The sequence below is a fragment of the Carassius carassius genome, chromosome 41 (assembly GCF_963082965.1).
Source record: "Carassius carassius chromosome 41, fCarCar2.1, whole genome shotgun sequence".
NCBI classification, from domain to species: Eukaryota; Metazoa; Chordata; class Actinopteri; order Cypriniformes; family Cyprinidae; genus Carassius; species Carassius carassius.
Window position 1 is genome coordinate 22,209,076 of NC_081795.1, and position 15,881 is coordinate 22,224,956.

Below are 15,881 nucleotides of genomic sequence, written 5' to 3' on the forward strand. Positions count from 1 at the left end.
GTTTGTTTACTAAGCGTGCACAACAACCACCCAATAAAGCATTACAATAATCTAACCTTGAGGTCATAAATGCATGGTTTAACATTTCTGCATTTGACATTGAGAGCATAGGCCGTAATTTAGATATATTTTTGAGATGGAAAAATGCAGTTTTACAAATGCTAGAAACGTGGCTTTCTAAGGAAAGATTGCGATCAAGTAGCACACCTAGGTTCCTAACTGATGATGAAGAATTGACAGAGCAATCCAACATGATCATTAAAATGAAATAATTTATTTAATATAGTAAAGCAATTTATACAGACATGGATTCTGGCAGGATTTTTAAACTCAAATCTCAAGACTTTTTAAGACCTGCACAAATAAAATTGACACCATGAGCGGGGTAAGGTAATGTCTGTAGTGACATATTAAACTGTAAGATGACATGATTTACAGTTCAGAAACAAGTTTTCACAAAATCAAAACTTTTTCAAAAACGACACTTCACATTTCAGCCTTTAAACCATTTTTAATAAAATGGATGAGTCAAAAAATTATTATTTATTATATTAATTTAAAACAATGATTATCAATAAATTATCATATTAATTAAATAACATATAAATACATTTTTCTGTTTAGATTTTTATAATGCCTTATCTTCTTATCGATCCACCAGTTCACATTTACAGCTCTGTGTATTTGCAGGGTAAAAACATGGGTTGATCTTCAAATTGGTGTGTACATTGGCCAACACTGTGTTCCTACAATACTGCAGTTTCAGGAACCTGGTTCTACTAGGACCCTATATATATATATATAGGAAGCTGTACATTTTTAATTTTTCCATATCTTATTTTTAATGTAAGGGCTGGTGTGAACTTTACTATGTGAGGCGATGTCAGCAATCTCCATTTAGCCTATGTAGCTGTGCAAAACAGTTCATTGTGCTGCTGGATGTTGTAATCTAGTATTTGTATTCAAATTATTAAAAATGTATTTATGTACTATAAACTCACTATTTTGTCCTTCATAGGCTATATAATACTACTACTATGACTACTACTAATAATAATAAAGAATAAGGTCCTCCAGTATTGCAGGAACACCCAATAAAACAGGCTTATTGAAAATGCACATGCATTCCCTGCCAGCAGGAGGGGCTTTCGGAATGGCACCTCTCCAAAAATCTAAAACAGCACGCCAATCCAGAGCACCCCAGACATGCTCAATGGGTGACATGTCCAGTGAGTGCTGGCCATGCAAGAACTGTGATGTTTTCAGCTTCCAGGAATTGTGTACAGGTCCTTGCAACATAGGGCCATGCATTATCATGCTGCAGCATGAGGTGATGGTCGAGGATGGCACAACGATAGTCCTCAAGATCTCATCACAGCAATCAAAATTCCATCAATAATGCACCCATGGTTGTTGTCCATAACATATGCCTGCCCTGCCCAGGTCGAGACCCCGATGAGGACGACATGCATGCAGATGAACTTCCCTGAGATGGTTTTGACAGTTTGTGCAGAAATTCTTTGGTTATGCAGGTGGCTGGACGGTCTTGGAGGTGAGGTCTGCATGGTCTGCAGGCCGCTTGGATGTACTGCCAAATTATCTGAAACACCTTTGGAGATGGCTTATTGTAGAGAAATGAACATTCAATTCACAGGCAACAGCTCTGGTGGACATTCCTGTAGTCAGCATGCCAACTGAGGGCTCCCTCAAATCTTGCAACATCTGTGTCATTGTGCTGTGTGATAAAACTGCACATTTTAGTGTGGCCTTTTATTTAATCATGCCGTCTAATCAGCATCTTGATATGCCACACCTGTGAGGTGGATGGATTATCTCGGCAAAGGAGAAGTGCTCACTAGCACAGATTTAGACAGATTTGTGAACAATATTTGAGAGAAATAGGCTTTACTTTGTTCACACACACACACATATATATATATATATATATATATATATATATAATATATATGTGTGTGTGTATGTGTTTTTTCAATAATTTTATCATGTTACAAGCAAAAATCTGAAATCTGTTTTTTGGTGAGAGAATTAATAGCATGGATTCTTTTCATTAAGTTGAATGATCTGAGGTGTCATTTGAGTAACACACTTTGCCTTCACAAGCATCTCTATTAAGTTCAAAGCTTAGTTCTTTCATACCATTTGCTCATTCCTTTAGAATCATGTGATTTTTAGTTATCTTCTGTCCAGCTTACTCCATCAGCTCTTTCTTTTCCCTCTGTTTTAGGAGTGGTGATGTGCAACAGCTCTGGTGACAGTATTTGTTGTCCGTCCTCTTCTTCCTTTGGGTCCTCTAATTCTTCATCTAAGCCCTGGAGTGTTTCGTGCACGTAAGAGGTGGTTGGCATGACGTCAGTCAGACTGCTGGACTCTGTGCTCGCATTCAAAGAGTTCTGTTCTTCAGCCGGCCCATGTCTGCGGATGGTCCTACGATTTCTGCTGCGCCGAGATTGGTTGCAGTGCAGTGTGCGTCTGCGGTGCCATTGGCTGAGAGATCTCTGTGCTTCTGCACTAAGTTGCCGCTTCGCTAGACGAGGTCGGAAGCTGGTAATGTAAAATAGGGCAGCGTAGAGAGATGTAAGGTAATACCCACCTGAGAGAAAGACAGAAGACAGTATGCACATTATACACACTAGAAAACACACACACAAAAAATCTCCATCCTTCTGGGGAAAAAATCCATTGATGGTAATTAATTTTAATATTCTAATGCAACTAATATATTTGTAAATGTTTTGAAATTCTTCACCCAAAATGACAATTCTTTAAGCATTTACCCCCATGCTTTTTCAAATCCCTATGACACTCTATCTTAAAGGCGCATTCAGTATTTTGGTGCAAGTTTAAAGAGTTTTACACAATAATAATTATGATACACTTCAGGGTAGTTGCTAATAGAGAGCCTGGGACTGTGCACAGAAAAGGTGTCCTGCCATTGAGATAAATGGGAATGCAATGCATAGATTTCTACAGGTTCAGACAAACAGTCATTGAACCAGAAGCTGACATGTTGGACCAAGTAATGCTTTGAAAGCATCACATTGTTTGCCCCACCAATATGTATGAATGTACAGATGTCACTGCACATTAAACTAGTACAGCAAATACTTATGTTTATGGGTATGAATGTGTGTGCACCCCTTACCCTCTCCTTGTAGTAGCATGGGGTCTAGCAGCTCCATCATGTAGTCAGTGTCAACCTGAAGTGTAGCTACATCACTACGCAGCAATACCCATGTCAGGCATGGCAGGAAGTCATCTGCCCCGAAAACTGTACCTAGCATAAAACATTGAACATATTCAAATCGTCTACAGGTTTTTAGATGTTGTCAGTGCCTTGCATGCTTAAAATGTCTTGCAGTAGTCATGGGTTCATGGGTATGCTCAGAATTGTTGATTTCTGTATATACTGTATATAAACAGAGAACATACAAGTTCAAAATTCAAAGGAAGTAGAATGTTGAATGACTCACAGACTTAACATGTCAACCATGAGAATCTGAATTATGTCTTTACAGTACTACTTCACTCACCTGGCTTGGCATTAGCATTCATACTATGGTAGATATTCTTGCAGACTTTGAGCAGGGTGTCAACTTTTTTACTGGGTGAATAGGCTTCATGCATTGTGGTCCAGCGTTGCTGGATCTTTTCCATCATGCTGGAATCAGGTACCCCGGCCCCTGATGCACCCTCCAGCTCCTCCAGGCTGCGGTTCTCCAGGGTGCTCTTGTTGGCCTCTAAACGCTGAAGAGTGCAGTCATCCCTACGAGCTGTCTTTAGACACACGTAAAGGTGAGAGTAAACTGGCTTCAGAGCTACTTTATGAATAGCAAGCTCCAGCACAGCATCTAAGAGCAGAGAGAAAGACAGATTTATGAATGAATGTAGTTTTAGTAGAGGTGAAAAAAGGATTACACATATACACACTTATGCACTCCATTCAAATATTCACCAATATCCATTTGTACATAACAAAATATTTCCCTATACTTTTTGTTTATATATATATATATATATATATATATATATATATATATATATAGTACAGACCAAAAGTTTGGACACACCTTCTCATTCAAAGAGTTTTCTTTATTTTCATGACTATGAACATTGTAGATTCACACTGAAGGCATCAAAACTATAAATTAACACCCCAAAACCATCTCGATTGGGTTCAGGTCCGTTGACTGTGGAGGCCAGGTCATCTGGCGCAGCACCCCATCGCTCTCCTTCTTGGTCAAATAGCCCTTGATGCCTTCAGTGTGACTATACAATTTTCATAGTCATGAAAATAAAGAAAACTCCTTGAATGAGAAGGTGTGTCCAAACTTTTGGTCTGTACAATATATATATATATATATTTTCTTTTTATGGTATTTTCATGGGTTAAATCATGTCTTAATTTTTTGTATTGGTAGATGTGAAAAACTGAGTTATATAAAAATGGATATTGTTGAACATTCAATTGGAATGCACATGAATGATGAAGTCAATATAATTAATGATTTAAAAAGTGGGTGGAGGGACTGAATTATTGATTGCACTGAAGAAGGCCTTAATCCAAAACATTTGTGTTTTGTCCTGCTGGTGATAAATGTAAAATATAAAGTTTTTTGAGTGCGGATCATGTTTTCATAAATAACAAGCAATTTAACAGATTGATGGACTAAAATAAAATATGAAGTGATGAAAGAGCGCGGTGCAAACGCCTTTGTGGTAACACAACAACATGATTTTTGAACAGCTGAAGTGCTTGTGTTCACATATACTTGTTAATTAAACTGTATGTTTCGATTATTTCCCATTTTATCTCCCTGCACTTTCCTTCAAATAAGATTCTTATGAGAAACTAACTAATATACTAGCAAAACATTTGCTAAGTGTGACCAGAGAAAGCCCACGTTCACTGTGTAGCCCTACCAATGAAAATTGGAGCAATTCAATTGTATTTGTTGATCAAATAAAACAGATGATAAGCTGATAAGACTGATACATTATTATAATAGCGTGGCAATAATGTTATCTCCAGGTCATACCCAGCTCAAAATCTGGAGTGTCTCCAATGCTGTCTGTGATGCTTTGTATCTCTGGAGAATCAAACAGGGTTTCCTTTAGAGCAGTGAGGGATGAGCGCACTTCCTGCAGCATCTCGGTGCAGGTCTCTCCAGGACCAGCCCCACATGCAAGAGTTTGCTCTACAAACCCCCTGACAGCCTCTGCAAAAGCCCCTCCCTTCCGTTCCGCCATCTCCTGAACACGTTTACTCAGTCTTCGCTGTGGCGACATAAGTCCACCTAGAGCCTGACCCACTGCAGAGAGACGGTTCATCATCTTATCTGCCAAGTGGAGACGGGGGGATGGGGAGGGGCTTAACGCTGGTTCAGTCTCCTCCTCTATACTGCTGACTGACAGGGAGTCCAGCTCTAAGCCGGGTGGTTGAAGCAGAGAGGAAGTAAGTGATGAGTTCAGCCATATCTTATTGTCCTCTAGCCACGACACACGATGTGGTGACTGAGGGAGAGGGGTTTGAATGGAGTCGACACTTGATCTTTTTATGGGGTCCTCCTTGCTGGTTCCACTCGCCCTTCGAAGCATAACTCCACCTGGGGTAGCTGGAGCCTCTGGATTCTTCTCAAACGATCCTTTGAGAAGAAACAAAATACATTAACTTACATAACACTAACTGAGATCAGCTTTTATATATGCCTTTTATCAGCAGAATCTGTTGCAGTATATAAACATTATGTGTTTGGTCCTTGAAATCAATGCTGTTATTGTTAACTAAAAGTATTTAAAATAAAAATATTGAATGAAAAACGTAAGGCGAATCACCTCAGGTTAATGGGGGAAAAAATCATAGAGATTACCACACTTCTACAGTTAAATGATTACATTAAGAACTGCAAACATTTTTTGTTAACATAAGTTTTTTGGAATGATATTTTTATTCTAATGAGACATATATGTCTCTTAAAATGAGACTGATTAATTAAATGTGCACTAATTTGCATACATCTGTGTGAAGCCAGGTTCAAAATTCTTCATTTTGTTGACATATTAAGGGTTTTTAAAGTGGGTATTTTGGATTTCACTCCATAAATTAGAACATACTGTCAAAATCCAGGGAGAAAAGGAATTTTTAGACAGGAATAAAACTGTAAGTTTTATGTAAGTAAGTGGATATTTTAGAGTTTTGATTTTTGAAAATGTAGCATTTTGAAAGAATAAGCTTCAAAGGCATACATTGTCATTGAAATATAAAGATGCAAATAGGTAAGTGCTATAAAACAAACACTTAAAAGTGTATTTAGGATGTTTTGTTTCCACTAGTCTGAAAAAATACTTAATGAAAATCCCAAAAGCCAAAAATCCCAAAATCTAAAAACTGACATGAAAAACAACAACAACAACAGAACTATTTTTCTGCAGTGTCTCACCTTAAACTTAAAAAACCTTAAAAGATAATTAGAAATGTGCCTTGCAAATTTACTTAAATAAAATAAGTTGAAGTTGAAGTACTAAAATTTCTAAAAACAAAAACTAAATAGAAATATTTAAACTACAAAACTAAATCAAACAAAAATGACAAAAGCACATAAAAGAAATAAAAAATTCTTAAAATAAAAGATGATTCAAATTATTAATAAATACTATAATATTATATAAATAATACTAAAATAACACTGCTAGAACTTCAAAACAGTAAACCGGTACCTCTGTCATGGTCAAATCTGCTAGAGTTGTCTTCAGCTAGTGTAGATGACTTCTGTTTCAGTCCTCTCCCTACCCATGCTCTCGTGGTACTTTTTCGCCTCAACCTGATTGGAAGATTTATTTGGCTGGCTGAAGAATGAGCAAGCCAATCATCGCCGTGCTCTTGAAGGTACAAAGGATTGATAAAGCACATGGCACCACTGGCAGCTGTAACCTACCAACAAATAGAAATAATTTCAAGGTCTTGCCTCCCATACGTAGTATATAGTCGCAAAGATTAAAAAGAATAGATTCGTAATAGATACATTAGTCAAGGTGGAACATTTCAATGTCCTTGCTTACAGCTACACAGTTTTGGATATGTTCTTACATTACCGCACCATAAATTAATGTTTGGATATTGCACGCAAAATATACAGTTCTATAAGTAATTGTAGATCACATCAAAACAAAGTTTTATGCCTACCAATTGATTTGACAGATTACAGTGATTTAGATAACTCATTGTCAGTGTCTAGATTATGCAAATCAAATTTCATGTGAACCATACAGTCTTAGATATGTAAATATTTGGTTACACTTTATTTTTAAGCGTTATTGTTAATAACACAAATAAGGACCAAATAATATTAATTGATAACATACTTAATTTAAGGTATAGTTTCTACTACAGAAAGCAGATGAAACGTGAAACAAGGACACTGTAAAATAAAGTGATACCAATTATGTTTTCTTAAATGATTAGTAAGTTTCTCTAAAACAAGTTCAATACTAAAACAAAACACGGACAATAACCAGTATCTTTGTAGGGAGTCGGTTTTCTGTTATACCCCAATTCAAATTCAGAAATTAGAATATAGAATTAGAATTACAAAGCACTCTCAGTTCTGAATGAAGCCGTTACATATACTACTTATTTAACACTGAACAAATATAATAAAATGAAAACATCAGAGAAATATAGCAGAGATCACTGACTCAGAAAATCTGTATCACCTGTATAGTGCACATGACTGTTTTTGGCGTTTCTGTTATGCCTTGTGTTTCTGGAGTCGTACTGGTAATCAGTGGATCTGAAGAGGGACAAAGCCAGGTCTCTGAAAACCAAACACACAATTCACTGGAATTCAGAGAGTCTGATTTGCACAACAGCAGAATTATGGTGTATTCAGAGACTGGTGAATGAGGGCAAGTACTAACTTGGACCAAGCAGAGGAACATGATGAGCTGGTAGATTGTTAAGGGTGTAAACCCATGAGGGAACCAATAAACAGACAGGCAAAACATCCCTGAGAGAAAATTAAGCATACATGTAGGTAGCATATGTCAGATAACACACTGAACAAAATTATAAATGCAACACTTTAGTTTTTGCCCCCATTTTTCATGAGCTAAACTCAATGATCTAAGACTTTTTCTATGTACACAAAAGGGCTATTTCTCTCAAATATTGTTCACAAATTTGTCTAAATCTGTGTTAGTGAGCACTCTCCTTTGCCGAATTAATCCATTCACCTCACAGGTGTGGCATATTAAGATGCTGATTAGACAGCATGATTATTGCACAGGTGTGCCTTAGGCTGGCCACAATAAAAGGCCACTATAAAATGTGCAGTTTTATCACACAGCACAATGCCACAGATGTCGCAAGTTTTGAGGGAGCGTGCAATTGACATGCTGACTGCAGGACTGCTCACCAGAGCTGTTGCCCGTGAACTGAATGTTCCGTTTTCTACCATAAGCCGTCTCCAAAGGTGTTTCAGAGAATTTGGCAGTACAGCCAACCAGCCTCAACACCGCAGACCTCATGTAACCACACCAGCCCAGGACCTCCACATCCAGCATCTTCACCTCCAAGATCGTCTGAGACCTGCCACCCGGACAGCTACTGCAACAATCGGTTTGCATAACCAAAGAATTTCTGCACAAACTGTCAGAAATCATCTCAGGGAAGCTCATCTGCATGCTCATTGTCCTTTTCGGGGTGTTGACCTGACTGCAGGTTATTGACATAACCGACTTGAGTGGGCAAATGCTCACATTCGATGGTGTCTGGTGTTCTCTTCACGGTAAAATCCCGGTTTTCACTGTACAGGGCAGATGGCAGACAGCGTGTATTTTTTTGCTGATGTCAGCATTGTGGATCGAGTGGCCCATGGTGGTGCAGGGGATGTGGTATGGGCAGGTGTATGTTATGGACAACGAACATGGGTGCATTTTATTTATGGCATTTTGAATGCACAGAGATACCGTGACGAGATCCTGAGGCCCATTGTTGTGCCATTCATCCACGACCATCAACACATGTTGCAGCATGGTAATGCACGGCTCCATTGTTGCAAGGATCTGTACACAATTCTGTGAAGCTGAAATCATCCCAGTTCTTGCATGGCCAGCATACTCACCTGCATGTCACCCAGTGAGCATGTTTGAGATGCTCTTTATCGGCGTATACCACAGTGTGTTCCAGTTTCTGCCAGTCTCCAGCAACTTCGCACAGCCATTGAAAAGGAGTGGACCAACATTCCACAGGCCACAGTCAATAACCTGATCAACTCTATGCGAAGAGAGTTTCCCTGCGTGAGGCAAATACTGACTGGTTTTCGCACCCCCCAATACAGTAAAACTGCACATTTTAGAGTGGCCTTTTATCGTGGCCAGCCTAAGGCACACCTGTGCTATAATCATGCTGTCTAATCAGCATCTTGATATTCTACACATGTGAGGTTGATGGATTATCTCGGATTTGTGAACAATATTTGAGAGAAATAGGCCTTTTGTGTACATAGAAAAAGTCTTAGATGTTTGAGTCCAGCTCATTAAAACTGGGGGCAAAAACAAAAGTGTTGCGTTTATTATTTTGTTCAGTATACAAAAAACAAACAAACAAACACATTATTTATATGATTAAGAATTATTTATATGGTTAGAATTATACACTCAAAAAAAAAAGAAAAAAAAAGAAACATTTTAATATTTGTATCCCACAGGATACGTTGGCAATTTGGAGTTATACATTAACTGTAAACAGAACATTTGTTTATCTATTGCTGAAGGGAAAGCATTTAAAAAATAGTATAAAAAGGTATAATGTAATAATATAATATTTTTTTATTTTATATAAAATAAATATATTATAAAATATGTTGCACTTCAAAGTTGCTATAAAATCAAAACTATATGTTTAACCAATTTACGTTCCAAATTTTTTAGTTGATATCACAAAAATGATGGATCCTGTGAGATCAAACCACTGGCTTACACTTAAATTTGATTTTCTAAAACACAAGCCACAATATTCTAAAAAGGTGACTTATCCCCTGAGATACAAACATTTAGAGACAGATTACAAAAAAACCTTAAGAATTGAATTAATACAATGTCAATGTAAATTCAATAAGCTAATGTTGAACAAAGTCAAAAGTCAAAGTCACCTTTATTTATATAGCGCTTTAAACAAAATACATTGCGTCAACTGAACAACATTCATTAGGAAAACAGTGTCAATATTGCAAAAATGATAGTTAAAGGCAGTTCATCATTGGATTCAGTTATGTCATCTCTGTTCAGTTAAATAGTGTCTGTGCATTTATTTGCAATCAAGTCAACGATATCGCTGTAGATGAAGTGAACAACAGCTTTTTAAACAGATACATCCCCTAGAACATGTGTAAATGTATGAACTAGATCAACTTTTATCAGAGGGTTGAGTAGATTTTCCACTACAGGCAGCCATGCTTCCTGTGAGTTAAACCAAGACTGTATGAACAAAGTCAATATATAAATATTCACAACAAACACCCTTTCAACATGAAACCAAGAAATGAGACCTACAGCATCTCAAATGTTTGTATCCCCCAGGATAAGTCACCAGTTAAAGGGTTAATCAAGTAAAAATATAAATATTTAAATACCACTGACCCAACCTTAATATATTAATTTACACCCACAATTACAGTTTGCCCCTTATTACAATGTAATCTTATGCCAAATTACTACTTTAGCATACTGGAAACAAACAGATAATTAATTGTCTTTATCAGATTGTTTGTCCCACATAGAAAAAAAGATAACCAAAAAACTGTAACATCTAAAATTACTGGTTTTATTCAAGTCAAAAATAATATTTAACATCACACAACCAAAATATATACATTAATCTATACCAACAAAACAAATACGGGTAGAATCAGGTAGAAATAGCTCTTTAAGCTAATAATTGCAGGTTACCAGTTTTTTACAGTGCATAGAAGATTTAATATAATTTACTATCTAACACAGTGGTGCACAGAGGTTCCTGTGACAACCTCCTGATATCAAGCAAAACTGATACTCTTCCTTATCAATAGGTGCTAGATAAAAATATCTCATCCCACCTGCTCAGTGTGTAGAAGTACAGGAGTTGACAGAGATCAGGGAAAGCCAAATGAGATGCTGTCAGGTGAAGAGCTATGAAAGGGAAAAAAAAGACAAGCAAACTAAGTCAGACTACCGCTATGAGTAATAGAGAAACTGGACAGACTAGTCAAGAACACGTATGTAATGAGGAAATAGAAGACTGTAGGGTTCACAATGTGCAATTTATCTGCATGCCAAAAAGGGAACAAACTACTGTGCTGAAGATTTTACTGAACTTTGCACAAACATCTCATTTACACTGCAACTATTTGCACATGGATTCCCATGCTGTACTTCCATTGTCAGTTTATAACAGGAAATGTAGAAAATGTGCATGCTTTAGAAATGTATTATGCCTGACTATGCCTAAAAGCTTGTTCATTTCCTCTCTGAGGTTGTTCCTTAATATTTCAGGAAACGTGTGCGTTTCTCATGCAAATCTAATAAATAAATAAATATTCAGACAGTTGCTGAAATATAGTTTGCAGCTATAAAATGTGGACACCATAGCTCAGATAATTTGATATGGGAGGAGTTGACAACATCACGAGAACATGTTGATCATGACAAATGCAAGTGTTAAATTCTGACTTGTGACTGAAAACTTAGTATAGCAAATCTAAGGGGCTATTAAGAATGAAAAAGGTTTTCAGTACCTTTTCCAGTGGTTAAGATGGGGTATTCTTTGACCGGCTCCCCTCTGTCCCCTACAGACACACACAGAAGTTGGTCTTGAGATGAAGACTCTTGGACCACCAAGAAACTCTGTGTAAAGGAACAGTTATATAATTTTAATGAAAGGGTTATACTGAGAGGATCAAAATATCACGGAGAATAATGTATCATTGTCATATTTTTACGAACTAATTACATAAGCATTCTTTTAAATACGTGATAAAACCACCACTGAATTCAAGGAAATGCTCACTCTCATTAAAGGTAGTCAGTATAGGCAAAAGTTGGACATCAGCTAACTTTCTTTCAAATTCAAAGTATATATAAAAAAAGAATGTTTAAAAGAACTTTGTTGGAGGATTTTGGTCCTTTACAATGACCACAAAGGAAGTGAAACGAGGCCTCTGATAATTGACATCACTCACTGCGTATATAGAGTGAAACTATGAAAGCATATTTCACATTTGAATGTGAAAAAAAGAAAGAAAAGAGACACACACATGTACATTGGCCTGGCATAGACATCTGTCAACACGTCTGTGAAAAGTTTGCCAATAGATCCCTGGATACTTTGTTTAAAATTAAGATGAAAAATTAATCTTCTTTTGTTTTTCTTTTCTTTTTATGTTATGCAGATCTTGTATTATTATTATTATTATTATTATCATTAAAGACATGAATGAGCATTTAAACCAACAAAAACACTCTACAATGTAAAATTCTATAATGCTAGATCACTTCCACAAACTCTGGAATAGGTCTTAATCTTGTCTCTAACCACCTCTTTGCCTCTCTTTAAGCGCTCTTGCAGTCATGCTTTATGCAGCTTATCTAACTCTACTTCTGCAATCATCTGCAACATAACAGTAGTTATATATATATATATATATATATATATATATATATATATATAAATATATATATATATATATATATATATATATATTTTTTTTTTTTTTATATATATATATAAAAGTGACCCTGTCTGTGAAATCCAGGCAAAAATGTCTCAAACTCTAATAAAATAACAAGCATCAAAGTTTGATTTTGAACCAAATATTTCACTATGATTTCAATCTTTGAAATGGCCTTAATTAGTCAATATTAAAGATATAAAAGTTTATATTTACACAGAATGTTCTACATCTTTATGAAGGATGATGTTGTGTAGAAAACAGTAAATCACACAAAAAAATAAAAATAAAAATAAAGCTTTAGCTAGGTTTTCACAGACAGGGTCGCAAATAATAACACTAGACAAGGACTTAAGTTAATCATAAAGGAAAAGTTCACCCAAAAATAAATGTTTGCTGAAAATTTACTTAGTTTATTCCTTCATTAGAACAGATTTGGGCAAATTTATCATTTTATTATTTGGTCAATATCTGATCCTCTTCAGTGAATGGGTACCGTCAGAATGAGAGCCGATATTACAATAATCCAAGTAATCAACATGACTCCAGTTCATCAATACATGTCGTGTGAAGCGAAAAGTTTTTTTCATCTGAATCAGGAGAGAAAATCTTATCATGTACCATTTAAAAGTAAGGGGACAACAGGGGATGGAGTGTGTATTATGGATTATTGACTAATGGCTTAATATGCCTCAATGATGGATTAGTTCCCTACAAACACACAGCTTTCCACTTCACAATGGACTGTAGGATGTAGATTACCTAATTAATGTTATATTTTCATCTGCTTCAATTAAGAAACAAACTCATCTACATCTTGGATTACTTAAGAGTAAACCCAGATGTAAAATATATTCACAAATTATTAGCTCTTCAATAGTTTTAATAAAATATTTTCTTGTTTAATTTAATTTGCATCTTACAAAAGAACATTGCTTTGGTTCTGGTTCGCAATGCTCCGCTATATATATATATATATTTATATATAGTGCCATCCACTATTATTGGCAACCTTGGTAAATATGAGCAAAGGCGGCTGTGAAAATAAATTTGCATGTAAACTGTTGAAACAGCTGAATGACTTAATTAGCAAGCATTGATAAAAAGGAAGTAAAGGCACCCACCCCAGCAGGTCTGCCCCACAGAGCGGCATGTGCCCCATGTCTGTCCCAGGGGCTCTTGGGAGCCCAGGCATCCTGACTCAACCGTAAACCTTGCAGCAGAGTCAGGATTTTTTTTTCATTCCTGGAGACCCCATTGGGTACCGTGCTAGCAGGATTTTCTCTATTAATAAAAAAATATTTGTAATCATTTCAGTATTTTTTTTTTAATGCATATCAAATAAAATGGTGATTACATTTACTGAAGATTGTATACATGTTCTCTCTCACCTGCTCTCACTGGTTGTGAATTCATCTTTCATCATCATTGGTCCAACAGAATAGCAGACCTGTTCAGGGAATCTGTTCTGTTATTATCTCCTCCATTTTAACTATGTTGCTGTAACCCTGCTGACATGTGGAAATTGAGAAACAAAGGAAATTAAGAAATCTTTTTTTTTTCTCCAGCCCACCATCCTTCCTCCACCAATTTTTTTTTTTCATTTGCTCTTTCTTTGTCATAGTACTTTGCTTAGAGCTTATGTGTTTTATCAGTGGTGAAATGTAAAGTGTTCTTTCTTTCTTTCTTTATTTAACTAAGGGAGGTGTTTAATCTGTTGTGTAAAACAGAGGGCCGTGTGCTGTGACAAAAAGAAAACATTTCCAACTTGTTGAAATACATATCAGTCAAACATTTGAGCGCACCTGCTCATTGTTACTCATTATTGCTATCATTTATCACTTTAGAATATTAATACTGTGGATAGATGGATGGTTAAATTAACAAGAAGTATGAACTCAGAATAAGTATTTTTATTCAGTGCGAACTGGATAATAATAAAAAAAGTTAGCTGATTCTTTCATAAATTGTCTCAGAATTTTACTTTTTGTTGGTATTAAAATAGCAACATCTCCACTTTAAAAATTGGAAATACTAATTTGTTTTTATACTAAACTTTTTATACTTTACTAAATACTAATTTTTAGTTTTTAAGAATTTTAACAGTAAATTATTACAGTACATTATCAATGTCAAGGTACTAAAATTGCCCGTCGTTAGAACACAACACAAAGTAAATTAAAATATGTACCAGACTAAGTTCAACATAGCCACAATTAAGTCATAACTGTGATAAGTTGTGTGATTGTAAATTAAATTTTCTGTGACAAAATGAACATGATCAAGGTTTTTTTTTCACAGATAGGCATTCATATTAGCTTCATTTGTCTCTTGTATCGGGTGTCTGTACTGAAATACTTTTTGAGTAATTTGTCCAACACTATTACTTTATTTAATACTTGTGTCATATGCAAAATATCATTATTTTGTCATCAGCTTGAACTGTAAATTCAGTTGTCATCTATAGGAGCTGAACAGCCCATCTTCTCTATTTATTATACTCCATGTTTAATATCAGTATTAATACTTTTATTCATGGCAGTGTTTTTTTTTTTTTTTAAATCTAACAGTAGTTTTTACAGTTCTGTAGAAAATAGAAGTATGTATTTAAAGTAACTCACTTGTAATGATGCAAAGAAAAGTCAGAGCTGAACTCACATGACGTGTCTTCAAAATGTCCTCCTAGATAAGGAAAAAACATCTCTGAAAGCTCCAAATGCCTCCACGCACTGCAGTTTTATGTGTGGGGTAATTGACACACCTCATTACAAATATGTCCTGTACTTTGTCATGTTACCTACAGTGAGATTCACTCTTGCCCCCATTATGAAATGTTCAAGGCATCAATTTTAGTCACATTAAAGTTCAGTTTCAGCAAGCAGAAAACTCTAACAGTACCGTTAATGATGCTTTTTGTGTGTCTCTTACACCATAAGCTCCACCCACGTTCATGGTTGTGGTAAACCTCAGAGTGAAAACTTGAACACAGTTATAGAAGTAGGATGTAACATACAGCAGAACGAATATAGCTAAATAAGTGTTACTTTCATAATAACAGTACCATGTAGCTCAGTTCACATCAGTTCCATTTTACTCAAGCCAGCAGTTGCATTCCAAAAACTAAACCACTTTTCTTTGTATAAGAGCATCACCTGCTAA

The 15,881-nt window shown here is 35.9% G+C and overlaps 1 protein-coding gene across 1 annotated transcript; it reads right to left on the reverse strand.

The window, feature by feature from the left end:
* Positions 1-1,974: 1,974 nt before the first annotated feature.
* Positions 1,975-15,602, reverse strand: LOC132122959 (ras and Rab interactor 3-like). The gene is made up of 12 exons (XM_059533487.1): positions 15,381-15,602; positions 14,114-14,230; positions 13,847-14,006; positions 11,790-11,898; positions 11,112-11,184; positions 7,936-8,024; positions 7,732-7,832; positions 6,736-6,949; positions 5,058-5,663; positions 3,552-3,869; positions 3,164-3,295; positions 1,975-2,611 (listed from the first exon to the last, which is right to left on the reverse strand). Exons 2-12 carry the CDS (start codon positions 14,149-14,151, stop codon positions 2,190-2,192), a joined length of 2,262 nt encoding a protein of 753 aa, XP_059389470.1. The 5' UTR covers positions 14,152-14,230; positions 15,381-15,602; the 3' UTR covers positions 1,975-2,189.
* Positions 15,603-15,881: the final 279 nt, after the last annotated feature.

Bases quoted from the DNA above. Each gene is read 5' to 3' on its own strand.
- LOC132122959 (XM_059533487.1), bottom strand. From the start codon at position 14,151: ATGATGATGAAAGATGAATTCACAACCAGTGAGAGCAG. The intron at 11,185-11,789 runs GTACTGAAAACC...TCCCTTTCATAG, and splicing joins CATCTTAACCACTGGAAAAG to CTCTTCACCTGACAGCATCT. The intron at 8,025-11,111 runs GTGGGATGAGAT...ATTTTCTCTCAG, and splicing joins TACTTCTACACACTGAGCAG to GGATGTTTTGCCTGTCTGTT.